Source organism: Patiria miniata, unplaced genomic scaffold (genome assembly GCF_015706575.1).
Source record: "Patiria miniata isolate m_02_andy unplaced genomic scaffold, ASM1570657v1 HiC_scaffold_3, whole genome shotgun sequence".
Lineage (NCBI taxonomy): Eukaryota > Metazoa > Echinodermata > Asteroidea > Valvatida > Asterinidae > Patiria > Patiria miniata.
In genome coordinates this window covers 41350787-41378564 of record NW_024037069.1, presented here as the reverse complement: position 1 = coordinate 41378564, position 27778 = coordinate 41350787, and the positions used below count along the sequence as shown (strand labels likewise).

General features: G+C 39.7%; 1 protein-coding gene across 3 annotated transcripts in view; it reads right to left on the bottom strand.

Moving 5' to 3' along the window:
- Nucleotides 1–442: 442 nt before the first annotated feature.
- Nucleotides 443–27778, bottom strand: part of LOC119737789 (casein kinase I-like) — a 31978-nt gene continuing 4642 nt past the window's right edge. For 2 of the 3 annotated variants that reach the window (XM_038212400.1, XM_038212399.1), the window contains exons 3-9: nucleotides 24738–24848; nucleotides 12881–13029; nucleotides 10189–10417; nucleotides 6104–6274; nucleotides 5282–5430; nucleotides 4384–4600; nucleotides 443–1130 (exon numbers count right to left, since the gene is read on the bottom strand). In XM_038212400.1, the coding sequence (XP_038068328.1) occupies nucleotides 868–1130; nucleotides 4384–4600; nucleotides 5282–5430; nucleotides 6104–6274; nucleotides 10189–10417; nucleotides 12881–13029; nucleotides 24738–24848 (1289 nt within the window). In that variant the 3' untranslated portion in view covers nucleotides 443–867. The remainder of the gene's footprint in view (nucleotides 1131–4383; nucleotides 4601–5281; nucleotides 5431–6103; nucleotides 6275–10188; nucleotides 10418–12880; nucleotides 13030–24737; nucleotides 24849–27778) is intronic. The other variant, XM_038212401.1, reaches the window with a different exon arrangement.

Sequence of the window (27778 nt, the reverse complement as noted above, 5' to 3'; positions counted from 1 at the left end):
GGAGTTGACTCTGGAGACAAGACCTCTGCCACTGTTTTTCCACACACCAACAGTTTTTCGACTTTGCGAATAAATGGTGCGGACCTTTCAAAGATTTATACACACATCCTTCCTTTTCCCCCTACGATCCTACAACATTGGGTGGACTGAAAATATTTGGCCAATTTCACTTAATAATGCCTTTGATTCTTTTTGGGCTCTTTGGCCTAATATTAGATATTAACATCAATTGACATTCGGTTCTTTCCTGTCAAGGGAGACCTATGCCCACCGAGGTACAGAATCAAGACTCTTTAATTTACAATCAAACGCCAGGCCTGATATACATGTATCTTTGTGTTAAACTCCTTGTATGTACGTTGATATATATACACATGTATGTATCTGCTCTCGGCAGGGGAGAGTGGTGCATGCTTGCTTCCGTTTATTTTAATATCCACAATGAGCAGCGATTGCGTACTTGATCGGTTACAAGTCAAATCACTTGACAATCAACTGATTGGTTCACGTTTTGCCTTCAGCAAATCAGCTCTTGACGTAACGTCTACAAAATCGGTCGGTCTTGGTATCAAACAGGTCACATCCAATCTCCCAGTGCCCAGTGTACAGTTCTGTCCATTTGTCAGTACTCCAGGTTACCATCTAAAAAAAGTTTAGTCCAGTCTTGAAGACCATCCAAGCGTTGTCCATGACCACCTCCGGAGGCCCTTCTCTCTCGCTCAAGAAAACAACTCCTTCATCTAATTCCTTCTGGCCTGTTTCTCTGCTTGTCAATTTTCTTACGCCATATTGCATCACCCTTCACCGTTCTGTTGTTTGTTTTTCATTCTTTAATCGATACGGAGCACTGCCCACATGGCGTGATGGTCATTTCCGCAGGTAGCGGGACGAGGCCGTCCGCGGCACGCCGTCCTCCCGCGACAGCTCGTTGGGCTTGGTGGCGCCGCCCAGGCCGCTGCCAATGCCGCCGTTGATTGCAGAGTATGGAGTTGTCAGTCGGCCTAAGCCCATGTCGCGCCGCGTCAGGTCGGGGCCCGACATGCCCGGCGGGGCCACGCCGCGGTGCAGGCGTCGGCTGACTGAGCGCTGGTTATCGGCTCGGGAGATTGGACGGGGTGATGTGGGGTTAGCTGCAAGAGGATTAGAAAACAGAGAAGTTGTTAATAACCACTTCACACTTTTTTCCTGTAACTTACGGACTCAGAAATCCAACCAGTAGTGTGTTTAGTCACGGGAATAGGTCTCGTTCAAATGACGTCATTTCCTACAGACCATCCACGTGCATCGGCATTTTGAGCGTCAATTTGCATAACGCGCATCGGCTGCGTCCTATTTCGAACACGCGTGTTTGGAAAATTTTCAACACTGCGCAATGCGTGCTAGATTGCGTAAAATACGCAGTTGCACTTCTCCTACAGAAATGGCGGTCATTGAATGAGCCCTATTCAAACCTTCTCATCATATCTATGATTGACAATATTCGCCTGTAATAAATACTTCCTTTAGCCTCTGATCTGCTGTGTACAATACACATCATAGAACTCTTTAACAAAAGAGCTTTGTGACTGAACAGTATTTTTAACATCTGTCACTCTCTGCAACAGGTGCAAGTGTATCAACAATTATTTCTGAAGATGAAGAGGTTTGTACACAGGTCATTCTATAAATTTAGTGTCCAAAGTGTGACATCTTTCATGAGCCTGTTACAATGTACATTGCAATTTGCCATTAAGTGTCAATAAAATGACCTCAAAAAAAATTGTATTTGTTGGGTCGTTTGCGTCACATAATCACTATTGGAGGATGAGTGCATTTAGGAGTACAGCCAGAAATATAAAATCAAAGATGTGAGATGCAATAGAGATGGGAAAAAAGTGGACCCAGATTCATAGAATGACCCATATGTAACCAAACAAAATCAAGGTTGAACTTCTGATCAAAACATCATCATGAGTAAAAACAGCCAACAGGAAAAAAGACCAACAGATTTTAGTTTGAACAAGGGTAGGACTTTTCCTTAAAAAAAACACCTGGAATAAAAGCCTGGAATCGAAGAAATAAAATGTATAAATTGGACAGCAAACACAAAAATAAGGTTACAAAAAAGCCTGGAACAGAGTGGTTAGCCAACAAGAATCAAAAGGAACAAGGCTTGATATGAAAAACATGGTTGGTAGATTTTTAAGAGAGTGATTGTTGGCGCACAAAGTTCTCTGCGAAAATATTGAACTGCTGGCTTTTGGTAAAAAGAACAAAAACTCTTGAACCAAAATGCATATCCAACAAGAACTGGGCTTAGTAAAGCTGAATAAATGTAAAAATTGAAACGGTGAGTCAGAACAGAACTTAGTAAAGCTAAATAAATGTAAAAATTGAAACGGTGAGTCAGAACAGAACTGAACTACGTTTTAATGCAAACAGCATGAAAATGAAACCACTATGGCCGGGCCAGAGTTGGCAGAACACCTGAATTCCCTAAGGACAATTATTTGATCACTGATTTGAAACCAAAACAAAAACTTGGTACAATGTAATTAATTAGATTGTAGTGTCAACACTACGCCAATTTTGAAGGAACAGAACTTCCAAAACAGGAAACGCAGAACATTAAAAGCACCAAAATATCAACAAAACAAGATGGTTGAAGTTTTGAAACTTACCAATTGCTAGTGTTCTGTATGTATAAAATTGCCACGAACAATCACGACTTTGAACCTAGGACGAATCTTCCCAAGCATGAAGCCATATGCATTTACCAGTAACCTATCCCGACATTATTTATTTGTCACAACTATTTACAATAATTTAAATACTATATAGATACTTTTTTAAAGCGTGGTCTTAGAAAAAACCCCAAAATGTCCGACCTTACTTTAGATACGGTAAGGTCAGACTGCCGTATAATTTAACTTCAAATGTTTGCCCTTTCTTTTCTAATTACCCTACGAAATTAGGGACTAAAAAAATTCAAGATAAAGTGAAAATTGCTTGCCTGAATTTCCATTCCAACTGCCTTTTTGGTGCAGAGTCCTTTGAAACTAATTTGTTTGGTGCAGGAACTCTGACATACAGGTGTTTGCTTATAAGTTATAACCTGCCCTCTGGATTCAATACCTAACCCTTCTCTGTTTAGTACTCATTCAGGTTTCTTCTCTATCCTACACTAACATGGAGCTTTCAGTAAGATGATCCTAACACTCAATCTAAGCTTGTCTCGCTGTCAATCAGCTTAACATTCATCAAGTCTACGGAAAGCCTTGCAAATCTTTTCACAAAAGGTATCAAAGAAAGTACCTTGCTTCTCATTTTAAGTAGGACCTCAGACTGAACAAAAGCATACCCTCCATGTGACTACTTTTAACACTACAACTTTCAAGTAGTACTGTTTTCCAAAGATGCCTCCTTAACAGAAGAGTCAAAGTGGATCCGGAGGTTCACATGAAGCTGCTCTAAGCTGCCGAGTCCACTTGGGCCGCAGCCAGCGAAGCCCCACTTCCTCAACCAGGTCTATACACAGACACATCCCTATCCTAGTCTACCTAGGCACTACTGTTCTATGCTTATGATCGCTTGAGTGGCTGTGTTTCAAGGCCGCTCCTGCCTGATGGCCGCTGCTACTGTTACTGATCTCCGGCAGCTCCGTGTGGCTGCGAGCTGGGAACCATCTGTAATCGGCCGAGGTTTTACGGACCGAGCCTACGGATACCGTGGCTTGGGGGTTGGAGACTATAAAGATATGAGGGAAAGGTATTAAGGAACTCAGATATGTAACCTATGATCTATAGATCTACGCTAATTTCTGAAAAGATAAACTGGTCAGTGCACACTGATGCCTACAAATTGTTTCTGTTTCAAGACGCTGTTTGGCAGGAGAATAAAATAGTGCATGCTGAAATGGCTTCTGCTTTGTTACATGTATACACTAAAATATGACAACTCATCGACAAGGTTTTTTGGGGTGACTCAGTGACATTTGGGCAATTTACATTCCAAATTGCCCTTAAAAAAAAAAAAAAAAGGAAAAAATGTGACCAGTTCTTAAATTTCTAAGCTTTCTGTTGAACTGCTAAACACCTTATGCTTAGCAATTTACCACTCTGTTCTTAGCAGCTACATGTAAATCCTGTCTGCTAAGTATCTTAACAGTTTTTGCTCAGCATCTTAACATCTTTCTCCTAGCATCTTAACACTCTCTGCATATCAGATAAACACTCTCCTGTTGCATCTTAACAATCTTTGCTTAGCATCCAATTTCGTGCTAAGCATCTAAACACTTTCTGCATATCATATAAAAATTCTCCTCTAACATCTTAACACTCTGCTTAGCATTCTATTTCCTGCTAAGCATCTTAAAACTCTCCGCCAAGTGGCACAGTGACTTACCACCTGCTGCAGGCCCTTGTGGAGGTCCCTCTGATGCCTTGATACGGCTAGTAGCCGCCGTGGTAGCCACCGCCCGCGTGGTGGAGCTCCGGGGGTGGTGCAGGGGGCCTTGCCTGTCCCTGTCCTCCCGCCTGTCCCGCTCCTCATCGTGGGGCTTGGAGCTGCCCTGGGGGTTAGATGAGTTAAAGAGTTGGGCTAGTCGTGGATTGGAGCTGGCCTGAGGATTACACGAGCAAACGATGGAGTGCTTTTTACTGGAGATTGATCCATGCATGACAGTGTGGTAGTACATGTTCATTGCAAAGCCTCACAAAAGTCCTCAAAAGTCCATCACGAGTCATGAAGTCATAAAACATGGTTTTCAAATGCACTGTGACAAAGGTTTATATCATTATCATTGTTGATCACGTTGTACTTGTGAATTGGGTTGTGACGGGCCTCAATTGCAACACTGATGCCCAAGTACCCCTCAACAGTGTTAAAAAAAAACACTGATGGAAACGTAAAGGTGCGTTCCTTTGCAAAGACATGGCCACGAAATGACCATAAAGTTTGAAATTGCCATTTTGCAGTACGGGGAAAAGCCGAAATTTGAAAGGCCTGTTTTCATCCCATTCTATTGGTTGATTATTCTTTCAATGTAATACAACAGCTAAATTTGTAAATATTCCATTTTCTCAAAAATTACTTTGACAACTTCAATCTAGTTGGTAGTCTATATTTCTGTTACTGAACTCGGTACCCCTAAATGAGCTACACCATTTGAAAGCTCTCGTCCTGCAGAATCTATAAATAACAATATTTCACTTCTTAAAAAGTTTGACTTTATGCTCATTTTGTAGTGACAGGCCACATATTTGGAGCAGGGTTAATATGTCAATATTTTTTACTTGCTTACAATTTTGAGAAGATTCCAGTCAAAGATGTAGTCGTAGGTGAAGCCTTGCCGGTGGAAGAGATTGCGGAAAAGCTGTCTGAGAAAGGAGTAGTCGGGCTTCTCATCGAATCGTAGCGACCTCGTGTAGTTTAGGTATGTGGCAAATTCAGCTAAAGAAGTAAAGAAATAAAATAATTACGACCGACAACTGTACAAGAAATCATCACAAAATCGTTTATTTCATGTATTGAGAAACACCATTCAAGATGTTTTACCATGGTAATGACACTTAAAATGTTTGCATTGTGACATGGTTTGAAAAGAGTTGCCTAAATCAATGTTTTATTGAAAATACGAGCAATGCTGAGAAATTCGAAGCAATGTAATGAAGGAGCCTCTAAAAAAGCAAACATGTTTGTGTTTGACCCCTAAGAACAGTTAATTCCTGAAGAAGCACGTCACATTACAAGATGAAGTGCCCTTGAATAACATTTAACATTCATTAACACAAGTACACATTCTCCAAAACAACCACAGAAGAACTTGACATAATGCATCTTCCACGATCAACTGACACTTTTTTGCCATTTGGCCTCAATCCTCCAAAATCTTCCAAAACCGCCTGGTTGATTTTGGAGGATTGAGGAGGGTTAGGGTTAAGAAAGAAGGGTGTTGGTAACCTTATAATTTGGGAAAGTATACAAAATAATTTCCAACTCTGGCTTCCTATTATGGCAATTTTGATGTTCAATTTGACTAAATCTACTGAAACAAAAGCCAGACACCTCGCTGAGGTTTTCGGAAACCCTCGACCCCCATACATTCTTTGACTGCTAAGCTTACGTGGGAAGCCAGAACAGAGTGTCTCAATGGCCGTGGACATCTTCTTCTCGCTGATCTTCTCATATTTCTGTCTCTTGGTGGCAGCCTTCAGGCCCTGCCAGGGTAGACTGCCCAGGTTGAAGTACATCAGCATGTAGCCCAGTGATTCCAGATCATCTCTCCGACTTTGTTCTGCAAAGGATAAATAACAATGATAACAATAAACCAACTTAAATCATCACATGAGATTATATATTATGAAATATGAAATTCTGAAATATAACCTCCAGCACATAAATTGTATTTATCATCTGGGATGCCTGTGCATTTTAGCTCCAGGGCCAGAAAACTTTGCAACAATACCACACATTATACAAGTACATGTACGTACCGGTACATGTATGTTGACAATGAATGTACAATACATTTGTGTAACGCGCCAGGCACCAGCATGGTGATCGTAATGGAGCATCACATGCAAAAATGTTCCAAGACTCGCACACCAGTATACTTTGCTTTTGAAATAACGATCACCGTACAATCTGATTGCGTTGATCGATCCTACTTTGCAGGGGCCTAGCGCACTCATAACAAGTAGCGCGTAACCAATTTTCTGACTGTACAATTAGAGATTGAAATTCAACCTAAACCCCTCCCTACTTTAAATAAAAAAGTACAAATGTTACACAAAATTTATCTCTTCCTTTACAATAATGAATAAAAAGACCCTCTAAATTTCTAAAATGTATCAGGAAATGTTAAGTGTAAAATATTGGAAAAGAAAGATCCTCTCAAGTTTAAGGAAAAATTGGTTGGAACGGAAGAAAGAAAGAGGCAATAGCCTCCGCATCATCAAATATTAAGTCTCCTCATGAGACAGAGAGAGCTCATGGCCTCAAGATGCTCGGCAAATCACTGCTTCAAAGTCTGGTCTAAAATCCCCCATCATTCAACGAGTATTTACTACTTCTTATCCTCCCGACAATTTATTGCGAAAATCATCACACTGCAGCAGACAGGAAACTAATATTGAAATACAGTGCAGTGCTATCATACATGTAACAGCTTATTCAACATGAGAACGTAAGGCATTATTTGTGAGACCAATTGCGAGATACAGATGGGTTGTTTTTTTTCCCCTTCTTTTTTCGAGTTGACATTTAGCAGTGAAAGGCAATTCTAAAGTTGTATTCTTAACAGCCTTCAATGATTAGAAGAAATTTCTTTTGGGTAGTTTATCTAATTCGTAGCAAAGGCGCGAATATGAATTCATAGCGTGACCACTTTTCAACTGAGGCAAGTTTCAACATGAATATTTTATGACGTCAACTTGCCTCACATTTGCATTCCAAGACAGATTTACCAGCCTTTATGAAGGATTGCCATAAAACATACTGACAAACTATTTACACAAAAGCCCATTTCTCAAAAGTAAATGTGTAACAATGTATTTGGAGAACCCCTGGCACCGTTGACATTCAGAAAATCTGATCCAAACTTAACGCCTCCTCCTCCACCGTGATCTATTTGTGATTCCGCCAAATGTTTCAAATATTCCGAGGGCATCAATCAAAGGACTAATATGACACAGCATTGAAAGCGGATCCTAATAAACTATCTGGAGGGCTGGATGACAGCAAAGGTAATACATCATGAATCTCGGGAGGTTGTTCAGATTGGGGACTCTGACCAACATTAGAAACTCGACCAACAGGTAAAATCAATGGTTTATTTCTCTGGAATTGTTTTGAAAGAACCAGGTGTTGAAAGGCAGGTGTTGGTTTTGCTAATTGCAGACCCACACTTGAGCCACAGAGAAATGAATGGGTGTCTCTTCGCAGGAGAGTTTTGAATTTGTTGTTCAGTGCCATTTTTCCCAAGCAAGAGTACTTCATACAACATGTTGGCCACCCTGCTTTTCAATATAAAGCATTTTTGCTTGGCTGGACAAACCTGTCCAAATATTGGCTGAAACTGAAAAGAACAAAGGTAACATAACACTCACATGGCAATAGCTAACACAATGTACCGGTACACACATACATACATGTATTGTTGATGTACCCTAACGTGGCGCGGCCCCTAACGTTTTAACTGAAATTTCACAGAAAGTGAAATTTCATCAAGTTCTAAACACTCCCGTTCATAAATTGCGAGTTTATTTACCCGCTACAAAGTTAAAAGAAAAATTTATTTTGGCGTGATTTTCCGATTTTATTTTCAAGTGCAAAGTGAAACCTTTGAAATGCCCCGAAAAATAAAAAAATAATTTTCTGACTAACATCTGGCTGGGTATGTAAGTAGAAATAATAATGATTTATCAGAATTGATCAAGTTTACAGAAATTCTTAAATGTTAATTTGGAATTTTCCGAGATTTATTTAAGTGCACCACGTTAGGGAACACTCCGCCAATTTGTGCCCAATTTCCGGACGCCACTGTTTTTAAATTTTGGCTTAAATTTTATGAAACCAAAATTGTTCACGGAGGTTAAATAGCAAGCATTAATAAGGTAAAAGTACCAGTATTTCACTGCATGAATTTGAGGTTTGTCAACAAAGAGGTTTGGCAACACTACACGAGGAAAGTTGGGTAAGCTTCGAAGTGCGCCACGTTAGGGCACACGACTATATATGTACATTTTTTGTACATGAAAGACAAAACAGGGATTTTTGTTTGCAATTGATATTTGCACTTGGATTTTGAAGAGATCCTTATATGGTTTGATGAAAACTCTTTCTCCACTTGTGTTAGACATACTTGGCCAGCCCTCGAGACTTGAGACCTTGACTTTTAAATATTGACCAATCACATGATAAGAAAACCATTCGCAAGTTATTTTTTTTGTGCTGGGCTTATTTCTGGGTTTTTGTTGTGTGCTGGGCTTATTTCTGGACTTTGTCAATCCATGAAATTGACCCCAGATGTTTTCTTCAAAGTCCCCACTCAAGAATGGACCTCTGCTGTCCGGAGTTTATGACTTATCGTCATTAATTAATTTTGAAAATTCAACCAATCCAAACATCTAGGGCCAATTTCATGGAGGTATTAAAGGTAGGGTGGGACCATTTGCAGCTATCCAAAAAGTAACCGACCAATTTTTTGTTAAAAAAGCTTACTTTTTAACAAAATATAAAAGATAATGGCACTTAAGTCTTCGCGAAATTATTCTTTCTGGCATGCTGTCATTTTGAAGAAAACAATAAAAGAAGGTCATTACTAAAAATGCGTCAAGTGACACATTTTTGAAAATTGTCATTGGCAGTTGGTTTGTAATTGGGAAAATCCGTAAATGGGTGCCAGCGCTGTGACACGACGCACATGCGCAGTTGAATCATTGGTTCAGTGTGTGACATCACATACATTGTAGCAACAATTGGCTGGTTGAGAAAAAATGTCCCGAATGCTGATTTTCGAGATTGTATCATGAGTCAGCAAATTTTGAATTGAAATCGAGATCCAGAATATTGTATTTTCTCAAAAAAGACAGCACTCACAGAGCTAACGCTTCATCAGGTTAGTTGTTAAGCACCCGTCTTTAGAGTTTGAGCACTTTTGTTGCTTCAAACGAAAAAAAACCAAAACAATGTACCAATGACAAAATGGTCTACTCTGCCTTTTTTAAGTACAAATATTGGCTAAGTGCAGAAAATATTTTCTAAAGAGAAACAGCTTATGAACCAAAATGTGATGTGATAAAACTGGTCAGCGGATTTAAGCACGGAAATTTTCGGGAAAAATGTTGCAACCTGACGCCACTTCAGCTGTTGTGTACAAAGTCTATGGAGAGTCAAGAAAATTTTTAAGTATTTCCTAACAAAATAGGAAATGTTTCTCAGTCCCAGATTCATGTCTTATCATCATGCAATAACTGACCTTCATTGAGATGATGTTTGAAGGAAAAAAGTGGCGTCAGGTTGCAACATTTTTTTCCAATTTTCGGAGAGATATTTCATGTTGAAATTGGGCTCTGGCCGCGTCCGAATTACTTGGCTTCGGCTGGAAACAACACACACGTCTATGGGAAGTGGCTGCAGCCGCTTCCAAAGTAATTCCGGACACGGCTTCTGTTGCATCACGGGCAATTAGAACTTTCCTCTACTCACCAATGCCTAAATGTGTGTTAATGCTGGCGTATCTGGCCGTGCCCGTCAGGTTCTTGTTCTCCCTGTAGGGTATGTGCTGGTGCGTGTGGACGTCGCGGTACTTCTTGGCCAGGCCAAAGTCGATGATGTAGACCAGGTTGCCCTTCTTGCCCAGCCCCATCAGAAAGTTGTCGGGCTTGATGTCCCGATGGATAAAGTTTTTGTTATGTACATATTCAACACGGCTGATCTGTGGTTAAAATGGGGAAGAAATTGTGAAAAAGTTAGGAAGGCATGGGTTTTCAATGCTGGGAGACTCTCTCTCAAAGTTAGAGCAGTTTGAAGGTTGCTCAAAATAGAAGTTAACTTGGAGATCAGGACAAGGGTGAGTGAGAGATGTGTGCATGTACATGTACATGACGTGGAGACAGTGTTCTATCCAGAGACCCTTTCACCTTTTAAGGTAAAATATAATTTGGGATGGGCCCTTTGGAAATCGGGAAGAAAAAAAAATAGAGGGCAGATTTTGGCTCAAGAGGTATATAGACAAATCCAAGCACGTAACTATTCTATCACAAAGGCCCCCTTCAATGGCAAAAGCATTGTGCTAGCTATTGTTCAAATAATCGGTCACAGGGCAGTTACTTTATACATGTACAATAGGGTACACAATGGTTTCTCCATTGAAGGGGGCCCTGTGAGAGTATGGTGATCACGTGCCCGGATTCGTCTATACTGTAAGTTTTCAAGAGTACTTAATTTGTCTGGACGATAAAGATGAAATATACCTTGTTAACTCTAGCTGATAATCATTGATATAAATTTACTTTGCGGATGCCAAGTGTGTTTGCATTTTCTGTGATCGGCATCTGATAAGACCAATGTGTACACGAGGCAGCAAGGGTACCAGCATACTGTGCGCTTGGTACCACAGAGACGCTGGTACGGGTCCCTCCCCACCCAACTGTTAAATTTTCTGAGCCAGAGTCAGGATGGCACTTTAGATGAAACACTCTGTGTGGGAATAGGCTGGAGTAGGTCTGGGTGGGTCTTTGTTACATGGGGTAAAGTGAGAAATTCAGACTAGAGAAGGCAAAGTCTCTAAATTCAAGATGTCACTTGGCTTGACATGTACATGTAGTATGTACCTTGTGACCAATTATATCCAACCCAGGACATGCAGGATGAATCATAAGAAAAGCTAAAAAACTACATGTATTTTAGTTGAACATGTATTTCTGAATTGCTCGATTGCTGATCTAGTATAATTTTCAGATCAGCAAAGATCAGCTTCCTAATTCAAAGACTTGAAATAATTTTATTCCATCCTTCTGCAAAGTTCAAAAGGCAAGATTCACATTCACACATATGAATCTTTTTCATAATTTCTCCCAGTTGAAAGATCCCGTCATTTTCTGGGTTAAACTGTACATGTAACTGACAAGCATGAACTATGATTCAGTGTCCCCAGACGGGTGCGTCATTAAGATTTTTCTACTTGATCGCATTCCTGGAAAAGTCTTTATGTCTCTCTTTTTTTTTATCCAGACAAGAACACCTACTTTTAGCATGAAATTATGATGAACATGTAAATTGGCTCGACTGTTGGTAGATCGTTTGCTATCGGATGTGTCAGACATCATGTCTGTAGGCGTTATTAATGCATTGTCCTGACTCTAGTCAGGTGCGGCAGGCAGGGGAGCGTGAAGATTCGTCTGCCGCTGCAATCTCGCTATCACCACTCAAGGGTGTCCGATGGCTGAAAGGAGGACGGGTGTTCTCGTTTCTAAGAAATGTTCTCAGTCTGCTTCTAATACTATAGCAAATGTCTTAGAACTGGCTGCCAGTAGGTGGTCTAGTTTTGCCAGCGGCATTCCTTCGCTGGATAGGTTTCACTTGTGAAGGCACAGGTTTCTGTGTACTGTTAGGTTGTCAAAATAATACCGGTACTTTCCTTGCCTTAATCCTCTGGTAGTCTGTTTAAAGTGGACATGACTAGTCAGCAAATCATCTGGATTTTCTTCAGAATAAACCTCCTTCAGTGTGTACCTCAAAGAACTCTCAAGTAATGTATTTAGTTTAGTGATGAGATTTTTTTTTCATAGGGTTGTGAGCAAATGCAACATATTGTGCCCTAATCCACCACCAAAAATGTTTTTTCTCATAATCCAAAAATGTCTTATTGGCAAACTTATTGTCCAGTCTTGCTCCCTTGAGACAAGGTTTACATGTACAGTCACCCTAACCCTGCTTTAACCGTACAATGTAACTCCCAACTGAGTTTTACTTTGTCTGCCAAAATCCATCACTGACTGCGTTTCACATAATGCTTCAGGACCAAATCTGCCGAAATCCACCACAAATCCACCTGGTACAGGTGGGTTTTGATGGACTTGGTACTTATGGCTTGCCTGTCAAAATCCCCCAAAATTGGGGGATGGATTTTGATGGAGTTGGGACGGTTAGGATAGGGTTAAGTGTTTGCCAAGGACCCTGCTGAAATCCAACAATATCTGACATCTACAACAAAACATCTTCTGCTCGGGTCACCAAATTCCAACAAAATGTTGTAACTTTTCATCTGATTCACCGACGGGGTTGAAGTTTAAGAAAGGTAAGAAAATCATTCTGGCAGTGTATGAGACTCATTTGATGCGACTCAAGATTTGTTTTTGTTTTTTTAGAACAGAGTACATCTTATTCCAATATTTACCAACTGATCAGCCAATAATAGCACTGTCTTTAAGCCAAACTGCCGCGAGCAGAAGTTGAAGAGGTCCTCCAGGCTTGGGCCCAGGAGCTCCATCACCATCACGTTGTAGTCTCCCTCTGCACCGCACCATTTGATGGACGGGATACCCACTGTGACACACAGATAAAACAAAAGGGAGCAATTAAGAACGGGAATTATCAACCCTCCCTCTTTGGCTGGCAAATTTAACAAAGCTATCCAAGCAGTCAAAAACAGACAAGCGACTCTTTTAACACTTGAGCGCTCCCTGCCTACATAAAGCAGGAATGACTTGCTATGAATGGTTTTTCAACTTGACACAGCTATGCTTTGACTGCAGGTGTCTGATAAGCCAGTTGCACCTACATGTACATGTAGGGCCTACCAGTTACCTGCTTTTGCCTGGTTGGAATTTGACTAGTCACAGTGCCTACAAGAATATGATCGAGTGTTGATGACTAGCATATGTATGAGGTATGGTAGGGGAAGTCGATTGAATTTTTGACTGACTGTGACTGCTCAGACAAAAGGTTAAACGGCGATTCTTAATTAACCAAAGAAAGCTCGACGGAAATTGAAGGAAAGAGGAGAACAACTTAATGATTTTAAGTTCCTTCGGAAACAAATAAGCCTCTGTACTGATGATGTCACACTTTGTTTACAATGTACATGCGCACGTTCCTATGGAGCCAGTGGGGGCCCACGGTCCACTGAGCACCATAGGAAAGCACACACGTAAACAAAGTGTGCCGTCATCAGTACAGAGGCTTATTCATTCAGCTGAATTCAATTTTAGAAACTGATTTCAGATTTGGACATTTCAAGCAAAAGGTATTTTGTGATACCTGTACGAATTATTTGAAATGGATTAAATTCAAATTAATTCCACATAAAATTAACAGCTTTTCGAAGGTCATGTTTATTAATGCATAGTGGGTGAAAGGAAATCAATGAAGAGGTTTAGGAAGCTATATGTTAACATTGGCTATTTCCACATCATTTTTGAAACTGATTTTTTTTAATGTACTATCCTAAAGATGGTTCAAAAGGAACTCTATATATTCAAGAACATGTATTTCTCACTATTTATAAGATGGAATTTGCGTCAGGGTGATGTAAATTCAATATTACATGTAGGTTTTGCCCTTCATCAACGTATTAATACTGTATCTCAATTACAAAACTAACTGACTCTCAGACTAACTGAGATACGTGTAAAGGAAGTCAAATTATCCTTTTCTAAATATAGCACGATTTAAATGAATAAAGTAGTCACAATGTCAGCTTAAATCTGAGGGAAAACAACTTTAATTTTATACTTGACAACTGGTTGAAATTACGTGTATGCCTCATGTATGTGAATCTGCAGATTAGTATTGGCCAGATTTTGTGAGAGTGCACTGGCCTATATCACAATGACAAAAAACCCTGCATTTACATAGTTGAAGATCCTGATAGAAGACCACTAGCACGCTTCATCTGATAGAAAGGGTTAAGGGGATTAGGCAAAGTGCTCGGACAAAAACATCCGCCAACAGAAAAAAAAGAAAACCCATCCTTGAAATGTCTGCACAGATCTGTTGCCCAAACGCTTGGAAACATCACACCCAATCGAGCCAGCCTCTAGCGGATGAACTGGCCACTGTAAACTGGCTGCTAAAATATCAAATTGCCACCCACAACATGAAAGGATGTTACAAAGGGCCTTTCAAAGCAGCTGTTCTCCTGTTTCACATTAGCAGATCTGCAAACCCTACGTTGTCCTTTCAGAAAGAACATGGCACAGTGCAGTACAGTATATCTACGTTCATGTCATGTAGGACATTAAAAAACAATCTTTGTAAAACTCCCACCAAAAAGAAGAAGAGAACAATGCTTAAACTTGGCATGTCAGTACAATCAGCTCAAAGAGTTTAAATCTCTACGGTATCTTGAATAACGAACAAAAAATAGCAATTTTCCCTACTTGAAAAGGAACACCCTTGTTTTCACTGCATGAGAAAAGCAAAATAAAAATTCAGTTCTTGGTAGTAAAATACATCCGCAGGACTGGATTCCGTTGCCAATGCACTTTAAAAAAGTATGTCCGCGGGCACATGTAAACATACAGTACATTTCAAGAATGGACACATACTTTTTTACATACAATTGAACAATCAATTCAAATGAACAATCCATGTGTGTGTATGTAAATTTGGGGTGGTATGCTAGTGGCCACAATATCACAAACTCGACATGTTGAGCTCCTTGAATGTCTAACTCTAAAATCTTAGTGCACGTACACGTTCACCCGAGCTGTATTCTTTAAAATCTAGAGAGAATCTAAGAGGAAACAATAAACTAGAGGGCATTTGTCATGTGTTTGTTGGTTCTCCCTATTTCTACACTCCGAACCATTCGTCCAAAGACGATTTCAGCGGGTAGATTTCATGACGGAAAGGATGTCACATCTTCCAAAGCTCGGATTTCTCCCCCAGTATCCAGTGTGTATAAAAGGTCAGCAGGCCTTGGGGGGGGGGGGGGAAGAAAAAAATGTAAATCAACGATGTCTGCAGGACAACATCCATCCATTCCGCAGCCGAGGTGCTTACTCAGTAAATGAATGCGCAGCCACGTACACGTACTACGACACAGTGCGTGTAGACAAAAACACAGTAAACCGTCTGATGACGCCATGCACATCCCGGAGAGCTCCATGGTCCCACCGAGAAATGCAAATTGCCGTGATTTCTCCCCCCCCCCCAGTGCAGGATTAACATCAGGCACAATTAATTATCTGATTCCAAGGAGATTAGGAGGAAAACCTGTCAGTGTTATGACGGCATATTTGTTTACAAATGAGATGTTAATGTGTATACTGCAATATTTATCATCATTGTGAGAAGAAACAAACATGTGTTAGTGAAACAAAAAAAGAGGTCAATGCACACGTGTATCTGTTTTTATTTTTGACCTTTTATTCTCAAAAACAAAATGTTAATGTAAAAATTATTGGTAAAATATTGCTAAGAAACTAGTAATTTAGAAAGATTGACCAGAAAGGAAGAACTGCACTGATTCATTTACATACATGTAGAGGATTTTTAATTAAATACTGAACTGTAATGACTGTAGCACACATTCATGTCAATAACGACGACTGGTTTCCCATGGTTATGTTTTTAAAATCGGCGCTGTTACATACATGTACATGTGTACATACATGTACAAACTTGTACATCATAGTTCCAACGCCAACACATACATGTAAATGGTACACATGTGCCTGTCAAAGTGTACTGAACTACATGTACATGTACATGTGCATGTAGATCTGTGTACAGTATGTGTACTGTACAAATAGCAATAAGGAGGGTATTCACATGCACTGCACATGTACAATTGTACAAAATCTGCAGCATGTGCGCTTGTATTTTATACTGGAAATACTTGTACTGTACATGTACACGTATCCAAGCTAATAATGAATGTACATGTACGTCTACTGTAAGGTACATAACAGTACGCGTGCATAATGCATGCCTGTGTGCAACTGTTCAGTCACAGTCCGCACTGTGCAGACCATAGGCTGCGTACAGGATGAGTTGCCTTCCAGTGTGGAAATAAGCATGCAGTGTAAAACGTACATGCACTAGTACACAACATGTATCATACTGAACAAAACTTATCAAGCCCTTTGGATGCGTTATATGGAGTACAACATACACTCATGGAAGTTCCCTACATCAGAATGACGTAGCAGTACTTTCCTCGCCTTCCACCGCTGTGACCCGGGTTCGAATCCCGCCTGGGCCAACATGTGGATTGGGTTTTCCAGTCCCTGCCTGATTCAGTGGGTTTTCCCCAGAACATTCTTCTGGGATTTTCCTCCCACCTCTAAACCTGTAATATCTTCTCAATGTCTCTTCTCTATAGGTTTCTTCAGGCTTGCAAGCTACAGTGTCGAGGGTGCTTTTGAGGAATCCTTAATTTCATTAGCAAAAATAAATAATAATAACAATAATAATACACCATAATAATAAAATCTTGTGATTGCAGTTATCCTACCGGTACATATCTTGTCTGCTTCCAAGTACGGAATGCACAAGATTACATTGAACTGGATCTATAACGCTAGTTTTTTCATGTACATTGTCCAACACAAGTTAGAATTCATATGTACATTTGTACATCATTAACCCTAACCGCCCTGAATCCTTCAAAATCCTCTTTGCCAAAGTGGAGGAATTTGGAGGATTGAGGTTGTGTATGTATGGCAAAAGTGTGTTACTAATTTTGTAGGATGCACTTTGTCAAGGTTTTGGGCCAGACCTTGTGTTGTTTTTGCTCAGCCATGCATAAATATAGGCCTGGAATATGCTTGAAATCCTCCGTACTGCTCCAGGATGTCACTGGCCAAGCCTCAACATATTGACAGTCACTACCGCAGGATTTTGCAGGATTCAGGCAGTGGTCACCCCTCCACGGACCATATTCAAGAAACAATGGAGGAACCTGCAGGATTGAGGCTACCGGTACACATGCTATTTTTCCATGAGGCCAATTGGAGGATTTTGCAGGATTGAGGCTGCATGTAGCAGACCAGTAAATAAACTTCCATAGACCCCAATGGTAAATGCTCCCACTTCAAAAATTCGGGAAAAATACTCACAACTCTCCAAGGTGTTCGAGACGCACATCAAATTAAAGCTTATTTCATCATCTTTCATTTTCTTTTCAATTTTCGGGGGGTCAACTGATGACTTTTAGGAGAAATTTCCATCTGAAGATGATCACCCCTGAAAATAGTCCTGAAGTCCATCGCCATTTTGAAAAACGATGCCTACACTCCATTGCAAAATAGAGCGCTTTTAGGGTCCAAATTACATCCAAATTACACAGAACTGCAAGCTCCCAGTCCTGTGCACGGCTTCCACCCATATTTTTTACTAACCTTCAAGTTCATGGCCCAAAGCATGCCCAAATACCGAAGATTTTGAGGGCATGCAAATCGTGATTTGGCCGGCGCAGGCAATTTCGGACCGATTTACTGGTCTGCACCCTGCAGGATTGAGGCTACATCCTAGCAAAAAGGCCTAGGGAGTTAGGGTTAAAAAAAAAAGCCACAATTTAGATAAAAGGATTTTACTGATGATATACATGTACAGGGCATTCTTGGAGGAGATCCATACTCCATAATAAATTTAGCACCGAGCCAAGATGACAAATACTTCAATTTCCTGTGCAACTAATTCAGTGCGAGGCTGAAAGCTCCTTCAAAGTGAGAGAGAGAAAAAAATATTGCAATCCCAAAATGACGACCGCAGAAATCACCCCGACACTGTCGCTGTGCCAAGAAGGAGTCCAGTCACACCCCCGCCTTAACCCGCACGAAAAACTTATTTTTAGTCCATTTTTCCTGAGTTTGGGGCACAGTGGAATTATTCCCGGGTTGGTGACTCAGGCGTACTCTGGCACGATGCCCGAGCCAGGGTCTAAAAAAAGAGCCAATAACTACCGTCGCTGGCACTCAAAGATAAAGAACATCAAGCAACCTACGTTGACGAATTGAGGTGATGCTAGTGCCTAAAATTTACGATGAGAGGAAAAACTTCAAAGTTAGCGAAAAAGTTTCTCAGATTATACACACATGAACCCGTACATGTATGTATTGTCATATGTACAGTACCGGTATGTAGGATGTCAAAAAAATATTATGTCTAGTACCATGAGTACAGTGAAAAATTTTACAGGTATTTTGAAACAGTGACTCGAAATCAAAATTTATTTGACACACATTTTCTTTTTCAATAGCTATGTAAATTTTTAAATCCGGGTATTTTATCAGTTTTCTTTGTTAACCTATAGACAATGCTATCTGGCACAAATGACACAAAAGGATTGGAATTATGTGGTGTACGGTACATGTTTGTCTGACCAAAACAATTGCATTCATGCAAAATGCACTCCAAATAACCGCAGTGTAATGTATGCGTGATGCAAAGTCAACATTTCCGGTGTTGCTCCAGTGAGATTTTGACAAGAGTGTTCAAAAGGTGTCACGCGAAATGTTTACTTGCTGGCACATGACCACATGAAATGGTGTCAAACATTCCGAAGACTACTGTATCCCTTTGGTGCCATACTCATCCCCCACCCCAAGCCTGGACTACCTAAGGTCAGTCTGAGGTCACACAAGTTTGACACTGCTACGTGTACCACAGTACATACATGTCCTCCGCTGCGCTGTGTTAATGCCCATTATGTGCACGGGGAAGACTGTACAATTACCACAGAAAGAATGGCTGTACCAGTACTTCACTGTTGTTGTGTATCCAAGTTACGAACCTGCACACACATTCTTGTTCCGTAATTGTGGGGACTTAGTGAAACTATTAAAAGGAACTTCAGCCAAATATCTTTAGAAAATATCCAAACAATTGAAGAAGAAAAAAAAGTTATAACAAAAGACTTCAAAAGATTGACGATCAAAACAAGTACAAACTTGCCCACTACATGTACATTGTTATATCCCATGTACAGGTACATTGGCTGTATTGTGATGACAATTGACAATTTAAGTTTGCAAGCTTTGGACAATAAAAACAACTTTGGTGACTCATTTACCACTGCAGGCAAGCCCCTCTATTCCATGTCACACAACAGGTCATTTAGGTGGGTTACTGTACACGCACATGTACATGTACATGTACATGTACATGTACATGTAGTTCACCAATTCTTGGGCAGTTTTGCACTGGTGGCACAGGGATGTCAGATTATTATGCATGTACATGTACATGTACTACATTTTACCAGTATTTGAATAATAAATGCATGCCTAAGTTGTTGCCAGTAGTGTGCATTGTATGTTGCTATGTTGCGTACATGAGGGCATGGTCATAAACAATGTGCATGATGCACATTATAATGCACCGTACTTGAGTTACGTCTGGTTTGAGCGTGAACGTGAGCTTTCACATTATTAATGGATGTATACACATACACATGTAATGACAATCATGTATTGTAGTGTGTATATGTTCACTATATAAATATACGTACCGGTACATGTACTTGTTCACGCAAACATGTATTTCATGTACATGTGTCGGCAGTATGTAAATATTCTAATATGTACATGTGTACTCTAACTAAGATGCACAGGTCATGTATAACACAGACAGGTACAGGAACATACATTTGTATGGTACATGTACAGCATGTACTGCGTCCTATACATGTAATAATATTGTCTTATACACTGTACATGTAGAACCGGTGCATGTACATGTACATGTACATTGTACATGTACAAAATTACAAAATGCGCATGTACACGTACATGTAATTTGAATACATCGTTCAGTTGTAATTGTGAAAAAATGTAAACATAGAAATAACTTTGAAATCATATGAACATCCCCCATCCAATAAAACTAAATCTTTAGTTAAACAACGTTCTTCAAAATTCTAGCTCCCTCAAGGAATTCAAGCCCACCCAGCCTCTACACATAAGAAAAACCATACGTCTTCCCATGATAAGGAAATGGAGGCCTGCATATCATTACCTGCTTACTGCGTATGCTCAACAGCGTACAATACATGTATATGATTTTCTAGTAGCTGTGGCTCGCCGTATGTGTCTACGATACGACTGTATGACTCAATCACTCAGTTAATATTAGAAGAAATCTACGGGAGAATAGCCCACAGCTGGGCTAGTGGGCTGCTTGAATGTCGGTAAAAATAAAGAACAGTTTGACATGTACAGCTATGTGTGTTCAACTGTTATCCAGATATCCCTCGATAATTTTGCAGGAGATTTTCATGACTGACTCAATGTTGACAACCGAACGTTGCAGTTTGCACAGGAGACGATGGAAAGGACCAACTGTGACATCTTGATTTGTCACCGTCATTATCCCAGTCCTTAACGAGTATTGCCTTGAACTTGGCAGCTCCAACGAGGCAAAAGAATCGCAAGCACGCACGCCGAATTAAATGTAGATACCAATGCATGCACCACCACATCGGTCAGCCTCCATATTAATGCACAAGTATTGTTGACGTTGTGCATGTAGCTGAACTAATCAAGAGTTATTTGACTGCTCACGATTCTGTGTAATGTCATTAATCATTACATACTGGTAATATATGAACGTGGATTCTAAACAGCTTATGTGACAACCGTACATGTACCGGTACCTCTTGACATTAAAGCGGTTACTACATGTACATGTCTGATTAAAATCCTTTTATCATTAATTCTCTGCTGAATTCAAAAATACTGACCCTTCAGAAAAATGAAGTCTGTCATATTTATAAACAAAAACCGTTAAAATAAATCCAACAAGCAAGTTAAATAAAGCTTCTCAATGAAAATAATCTGCAATTCTGAATGAAAATAAAGAGCCTGATGTCTTGCATGTAACCACGGAGCAATGACTGACTCCTGCAGGATGCAATTCATATATCTTGAGTCTTATGAAACAAGACAAAAAATTACATGTACATGTACATGAACGTTGTCCTGTCAAAATCAACATGTACATGTACATGTATACAGTATACATGTACATCTACAGTATACATGTACATTTACATGTACATTTACATGTACATTTACATACATTTACATGTACAGTACATGTACATGTACAGTACATGTACACAAAATAAAGGTTAAAGGTCAGATTGTGCCATTTGCTTTTTTATCAAACAACACAACATCTTCAATATTCAAACAAAAGAAGAACATTATGGATGTATAGTTATGAAACTGCGCAATTTGTTCACTGGATTAATTCCTACGTAAAATGAAAAAAACGGCATTGTGTATTTTTTTTGGCAGAATGGAGCACATGTTGTGAAGGAACTGGCTCCAGGAATAGCTGAGTCAAAGCAAACACCTTGCTGGCCATTGTAAAGGATCTCTCACCCCCCCCCCCCCCCCAAGGGAGCTTTAGCTATGATCCCAACAATGTAACACACCTTACATATTGCATATGTCTCGCAGGCTCGTTAAGATGTTCACATTTACACGCTACATTGAGAGCAGGTGCTGCCTATACTGAATGCGATTTACGTACATGTACAGTATTTGAATTGTATGGGCCGCATACATTGTACAAATGTACCGTGCATGTACAATGCACTGTACAGTATGTACATGTACATTTTATACCGAGGCTTTACTATGCATACATACATGTACACGTACAAGGCAAACAGGTAGATTTTACCCACTTTAATTTTATCATCATCTGGGTAAAATCTCACAAAAAATTAGCCCAATGCAAACACGGCTTTACAGGAAGAAATAACCACAAATGTTTGCTTTGGTAATCTGCGGAGTACCGGTAGAAGGGCAGAGGAATATAATCCAATAATGGATTTAATATTCATTGTTTACTTCTGATGTGCTTGATGAGAATGGTGCACATAAATTGGGGGGGGGGGCAGAATTGAGAGCTTTATACCAAGATGGACAAAGATTTTTTCAGTCAGACTTAATGAAAGGAGTCAGTTAAATTTAGTGATATGCAAATTGATGGTTACAATTCGTTTTCATGCAAATAACATGACTGAAAAAAACCCACAGGATATAATTATAAACCAAAATTTGTGATAATCCGGCACTTCATGTAGGACATCCTTTTTTAGTCATGCCATGTCTGATGTGTAGTCACATGTGTTCTACTACGTGACAACACATGTACATGTACCGGTACATGTTTTTGCCATCTTAACAGACTCGCATACAATTACCCAAGACTCAAATGGCTAACTGCAAATCCTGGTGCACCAAGAACCCATGTTTTTTTTCCCACTGAAGTTGACAAAACTGACAGTTGTCTGATCACTCCATTATGACTGGGTCTTAATCCGTGTTGACGGTAATCGGATTTACAACTGTACCGTGCAGACAAAGCTCTGTTACATGGAACGGAAAATTCATCAAACATCTTTAGCCGTCTCAGAGCCTTCAAAATACACAGAGAGTTCGGACGATTTTGCCGGATGGGGAAGGTAGAGCCCAGCACACTAAATTGAATGGGGCTTGGCATCTAATGAAAAGTTAAGAAGGCAAAGAACGTACCATTGGGTTCCTGTAATGAGTTTTTTTTTTTTGGGGGGGGGGGGGTGTTTCCGGTAGGTTACAGATTCAATAAGTGGCAAACAACAACAACAACAACAAAACACACCCAAAACATAACAAAAAGCACAAAGGATATGGCTTAACATACATTGAATCACGATAGTTATTTCTATTGGGAAAAATGTTATTGACTTTTTCAGTCAATAATGAAACCACAACGACTTCCAGTTATTAGTCAACATGAAACCAGTTCGTTCTGTTCTCCTTTTTTTTACAATTTTTTTTTTTCAACGAACAATGTCAAGCAAAGTCGGGCTATAGGCCTACCCTTCAAAACCTGGTGATTGTTAACACCACTTTCAACCTGCAGAGTGCGCACTGAATAGCCTGAATAGCGACCCACGGACAGGTCGAATTATGTACATGACTTCACATCTTTAGCATTAGTGGTTTCAAGGCGCGGGCATCAACAAAGGGAGTAGGCACCCTAAAGCAATGGGCACAAAAAGGCATTGTACTTCCAGACAACACATGCAGTGGCTGTTAAAGGTCCCGACGACAACACCTCCCCCCCCCCCTTTTTTTTACTCATTTTTTCTTTACGCAGGTAGGGGTACACGTATCAACAAGTGCAAGAGGATTTTGTCAACCATTTCAGTTAATCCAAGTTATGACGGATTTTTTTTTTTTTTTTTACTTTGGTTCGCAATGTGTGCTTGAAATAGAAGAAAAAATGGTCTCAAATCACAAGTTTGATGTATCAAGAGCATCTCTCTTGGCAGAGCAATAATCAACGAGTTGCATGCTGAGTGAGGCTTAAGGTATTCCCTTCAAATTAGATGTGACCATTTTGAACGACATCACATAATGAAATTGCACAAAAGACTCCCGGTCTCCAAGACCGAAACTTGAACTGTTTCAAACCATTTTGGCCATATCATTTTGGCCATACAAAGGAATCCCATCAAACTGACAAAACAAACCAGACAAAACTTAGAAGAACTTTCAAAAACAAAAGGAAGTTGATGAAACCAAACACAGACCGGTTAAAAAAAAAAATTTACACCAAAGAGCCATCGAGAGGACGATCAAAGCTCTGTAGGCAGTACACCGGTTTGACACTTTCCAAATCTCCAATGAGCGTTCATGATGGTTTTAATCAGCTTGGACTCCATGGGCGCGTGCGCGTTCCTTCACTAACCCCTGGCCGTGAGAACACGTAAACGACGCTGACCGGCTATTCAGAGCGTACTGCGCGCGCATTTCGAAGACTGCACGCCCTATAATGCGCTCAAGTGCTATGCACGTCACGTCACATACGAACATTTTTTTCTTCAAAACTGCGCGATGCCTGTACGATATGGATTATGGTAGCCTCGTTTTTCGCCCCAAAACACCTGTATCTTTGGTTGTAAAGGGACGAAAGAGGTACATTTAATACAAATCCTTGCTAAATAACGCAAAGTCGAAACCTTATGTTTGAAAGGATTGATTCTTCAAAAAAACAACTTTGAACATTTGAAACATGGCATCACGTTAGATACATGTACATCGACTGCAGTCCTAATTTAAATGTGCCAATATTTGACACATTTAAATGAGACAACTCCAGGGGTTAAGATCGCGCAAGGCATGATGGGAAACAACATGGCGCAGCAAGATCGTACCCATGGAAACGAGGTTGGGCTTTAATTAAAATTTTAAACTGAACCTGGAACATTTTCGATTTGGGGGAAGAAAAAAAATTCAAGAACTCACCACCTCCCTGCATCATACGGTAGAACTTGCTCTCTATATGGAGCTGGGGATGCTTGGACTTGACACATTCTAATTTGATGGCAACTTCCTCGGCAGTCCCAATATTAGTCCCTGTAGAATTCACAAGAAAAAAAAAAGTCAGTAATTGCATTATGGTTTGGAACCATCCCTGATCTGACCAATCAAAACGTGTAAAAGTTGAGGCATTACGCAATCGGCTTTTGTACCAAATGGTACGCGTCTGCTGGTTGGTTGTAATCGGAAGGACAAATCCTTCACAAAATATATGTGATGGGATCAAGCTACATGAGTCGTTTGTCGGGAATTTTCATTTGGAGGTACAGGCCAAAATAGGGCCACTTCATCACATCACTTCATCACATCTCATGGTGTTCTGATTTCTATAATTTTTGAAATAAAGATGGTATCAGCATGCGGTTTTCACAGTAGTAATGCCGAGATTGTGCTCTTTTCAAATCTGAAATAAAAAAAATTTGGACCGGGGTCAACAAACGACTCATTTAGCTTGATCGCATCACGTGTACATACATATGTAAAACAACCATACAAACCATACATTTACATTTTAAATGTTTGAAAGGGTTCAACTTTAAAGACCCTAAAATACCAAAGCAATAACCAATTTGCTTTGTGTTCACTGGCAAACAAAATCTGAGGTTCACCAGATTTAAAGGTTTATTTGTCTATAAATCCAGTAATTTGTCCCTCTTGCCCCAGGCTGTCAATAACCACAGAAGCAATCACTGAGGTCACTGGCCTTTTACTGTCAACAAAAGATAGACCTCCCTAAAGCATTTGGCTTGACCTTGCCAACAAAAAGGCATCAACTTATTACTTTAAAAGTAATAAGCTTCGATGTACTTGTATACAATGTGACATTTGCCTCGTTCTTGGTGGTTCAACAATAGCAGGGTTAACCTTAAATTGTAAGTCAAGGGATATTTTTTTTGTAAAAAAACTTCTTGAATCCTCCAAAATTCTCCATTGTACCGGTACAGGAACTCAATGAATTTCCACGGCCGGGCAATTTTTGGATTTTGGTCATTTTGGTTATTTTGGTCATCCCCCTCCCCCCCCCCCCCCCCCACTCGCCGCAGGACAGATTTACGCCACTGCTATGTACATGTATATTTTGAAGGATTTGGAAGGGGCTGCAGTTATTGTATTCAATAACAATTATGGATATCCTTGACTAATATGTTTGGAATGCATTTCTTATGTTGGTATTATACAATACAATGGAATTTTGATTAGTGGATAAACTGACTGCATTGGATATGTACATGATACATCTCATTATTTTGTGAGGGCATTGTGCATAATATTCATCACTTCATGGCAGCCATGTACGCAAGTGTATATGTACAGACGTGTACATGAAGCACCATCAAAACATCTCAAACCAAATTTATCGGGTGTGCAATGTACATTGTACATGTACACGTACACGTGTACATGCAGTCATCATAAAATGTGAAGTATTCGGTTTACATACATGTATGTAAATTTTACAAAAATGCATTGTATTTGTTTACAAGTGAAATTAAAAAAATCTGTATTGTATTTAACAAGTGAAATAAAAAAAAATATGTATTGTATTTGTTTACAAGTGCATGCTTTTTCAATGAAGAATTATGTGAATTGTGTACTACAAAGGGGATTTCCAAAGACCTTCAGTTTGGGAGATGGAAACCCATTCTGAAAACCATATTTTTTTGATTTTATTGCCAAGCCATTGTCAATTCATCTCCAATAATCTTTCGGAAGTTGTAACACAAAACAGCTGTTTCATTGTCAGAACAAGATGAACAATAAACCACCAGCTGTGATATAATTTAACATGTACGGGTATACATGTACATGGGCACCAGGAGAGTATAGTACAAGGACCTCAGGTTACAATTGCTGTGATACCAGGAAATACGTATCATCCCTTGCTAGACATTTCTTAGTAAGTGCATAGAGAAAGGACACAAGGGGACGTACATGATGTACATGTAAATTATGGAAATATACATGTACGTACATGTATATACCTAATCCAGTACATGTACATGTAGGTCACTCAATGGTGATACTGATACTAGGCTATTTAGGCTGAACTTACAGTACATGTACTACAAAATTTACAAATGTATGTATGCACTTGCGTGCAAGCCAGCCAGGTTCAAACCATGATTATGTACAGCATACTCAATTGTACATTTGAAATGTGTGTGTTATCCCTGCCTTGTTTAGGGAAAAACAAACATGAATGTTCATGATTCAGTGCGGAATTTTCATCATTACTCACTGGCATTTAAACAATACGACTTCAGTACACAGGCATGACTCATTGTACATACCTGTACTTGTGTATTTGGTTTTGAAGAGTAACAGGTATAAATGTGCAAGATAGACGACGCAGTTTAAAAATTGATCGAATTGTTGAAAAATATGCTTAAGTACAGTGTAGCATAAATTATAAATTAAATTAAAGAAATTCATTAAAATCGTATGTGCAATGTATACATCATTGTACATAAATCAATGATGGTATTAAAGACCCTTGATACATGTAGCTTTGCGTGAGAACAAAAAATTAAAATCCTAACCGATAATTCATTGTGTGCTGTTTTTATCATCCATATAATTTATAGACAATTGTACATGTTCAGAACTTAAATGATGTGGCAACAACTGTCCACAACCTTATGATGTGGCAAAAAGCTGTACTGACCTAGCAATTCAACAACGAACGTGTATGACTGTACATGTCACACATGTAAAACTCATTAAGATTTCAATTTCACCATGAAAGTACAGACTGAATTTACACTTTCAATTTCACCAATAATATTATGATGATGAGGCAGCCCAACACAGTACACTATGGCCAGCACAACATAATGGTATTGCATTTGGTACAGTCTAGCCATCTGTGTGCTCACTGACCAGTGATGGAGGCCTTGAGGAAATTGGCCAAATTACCAATGATGGGCCTCTCTGGCCACGGGATTTAATGCACCTTAATGCTAGGG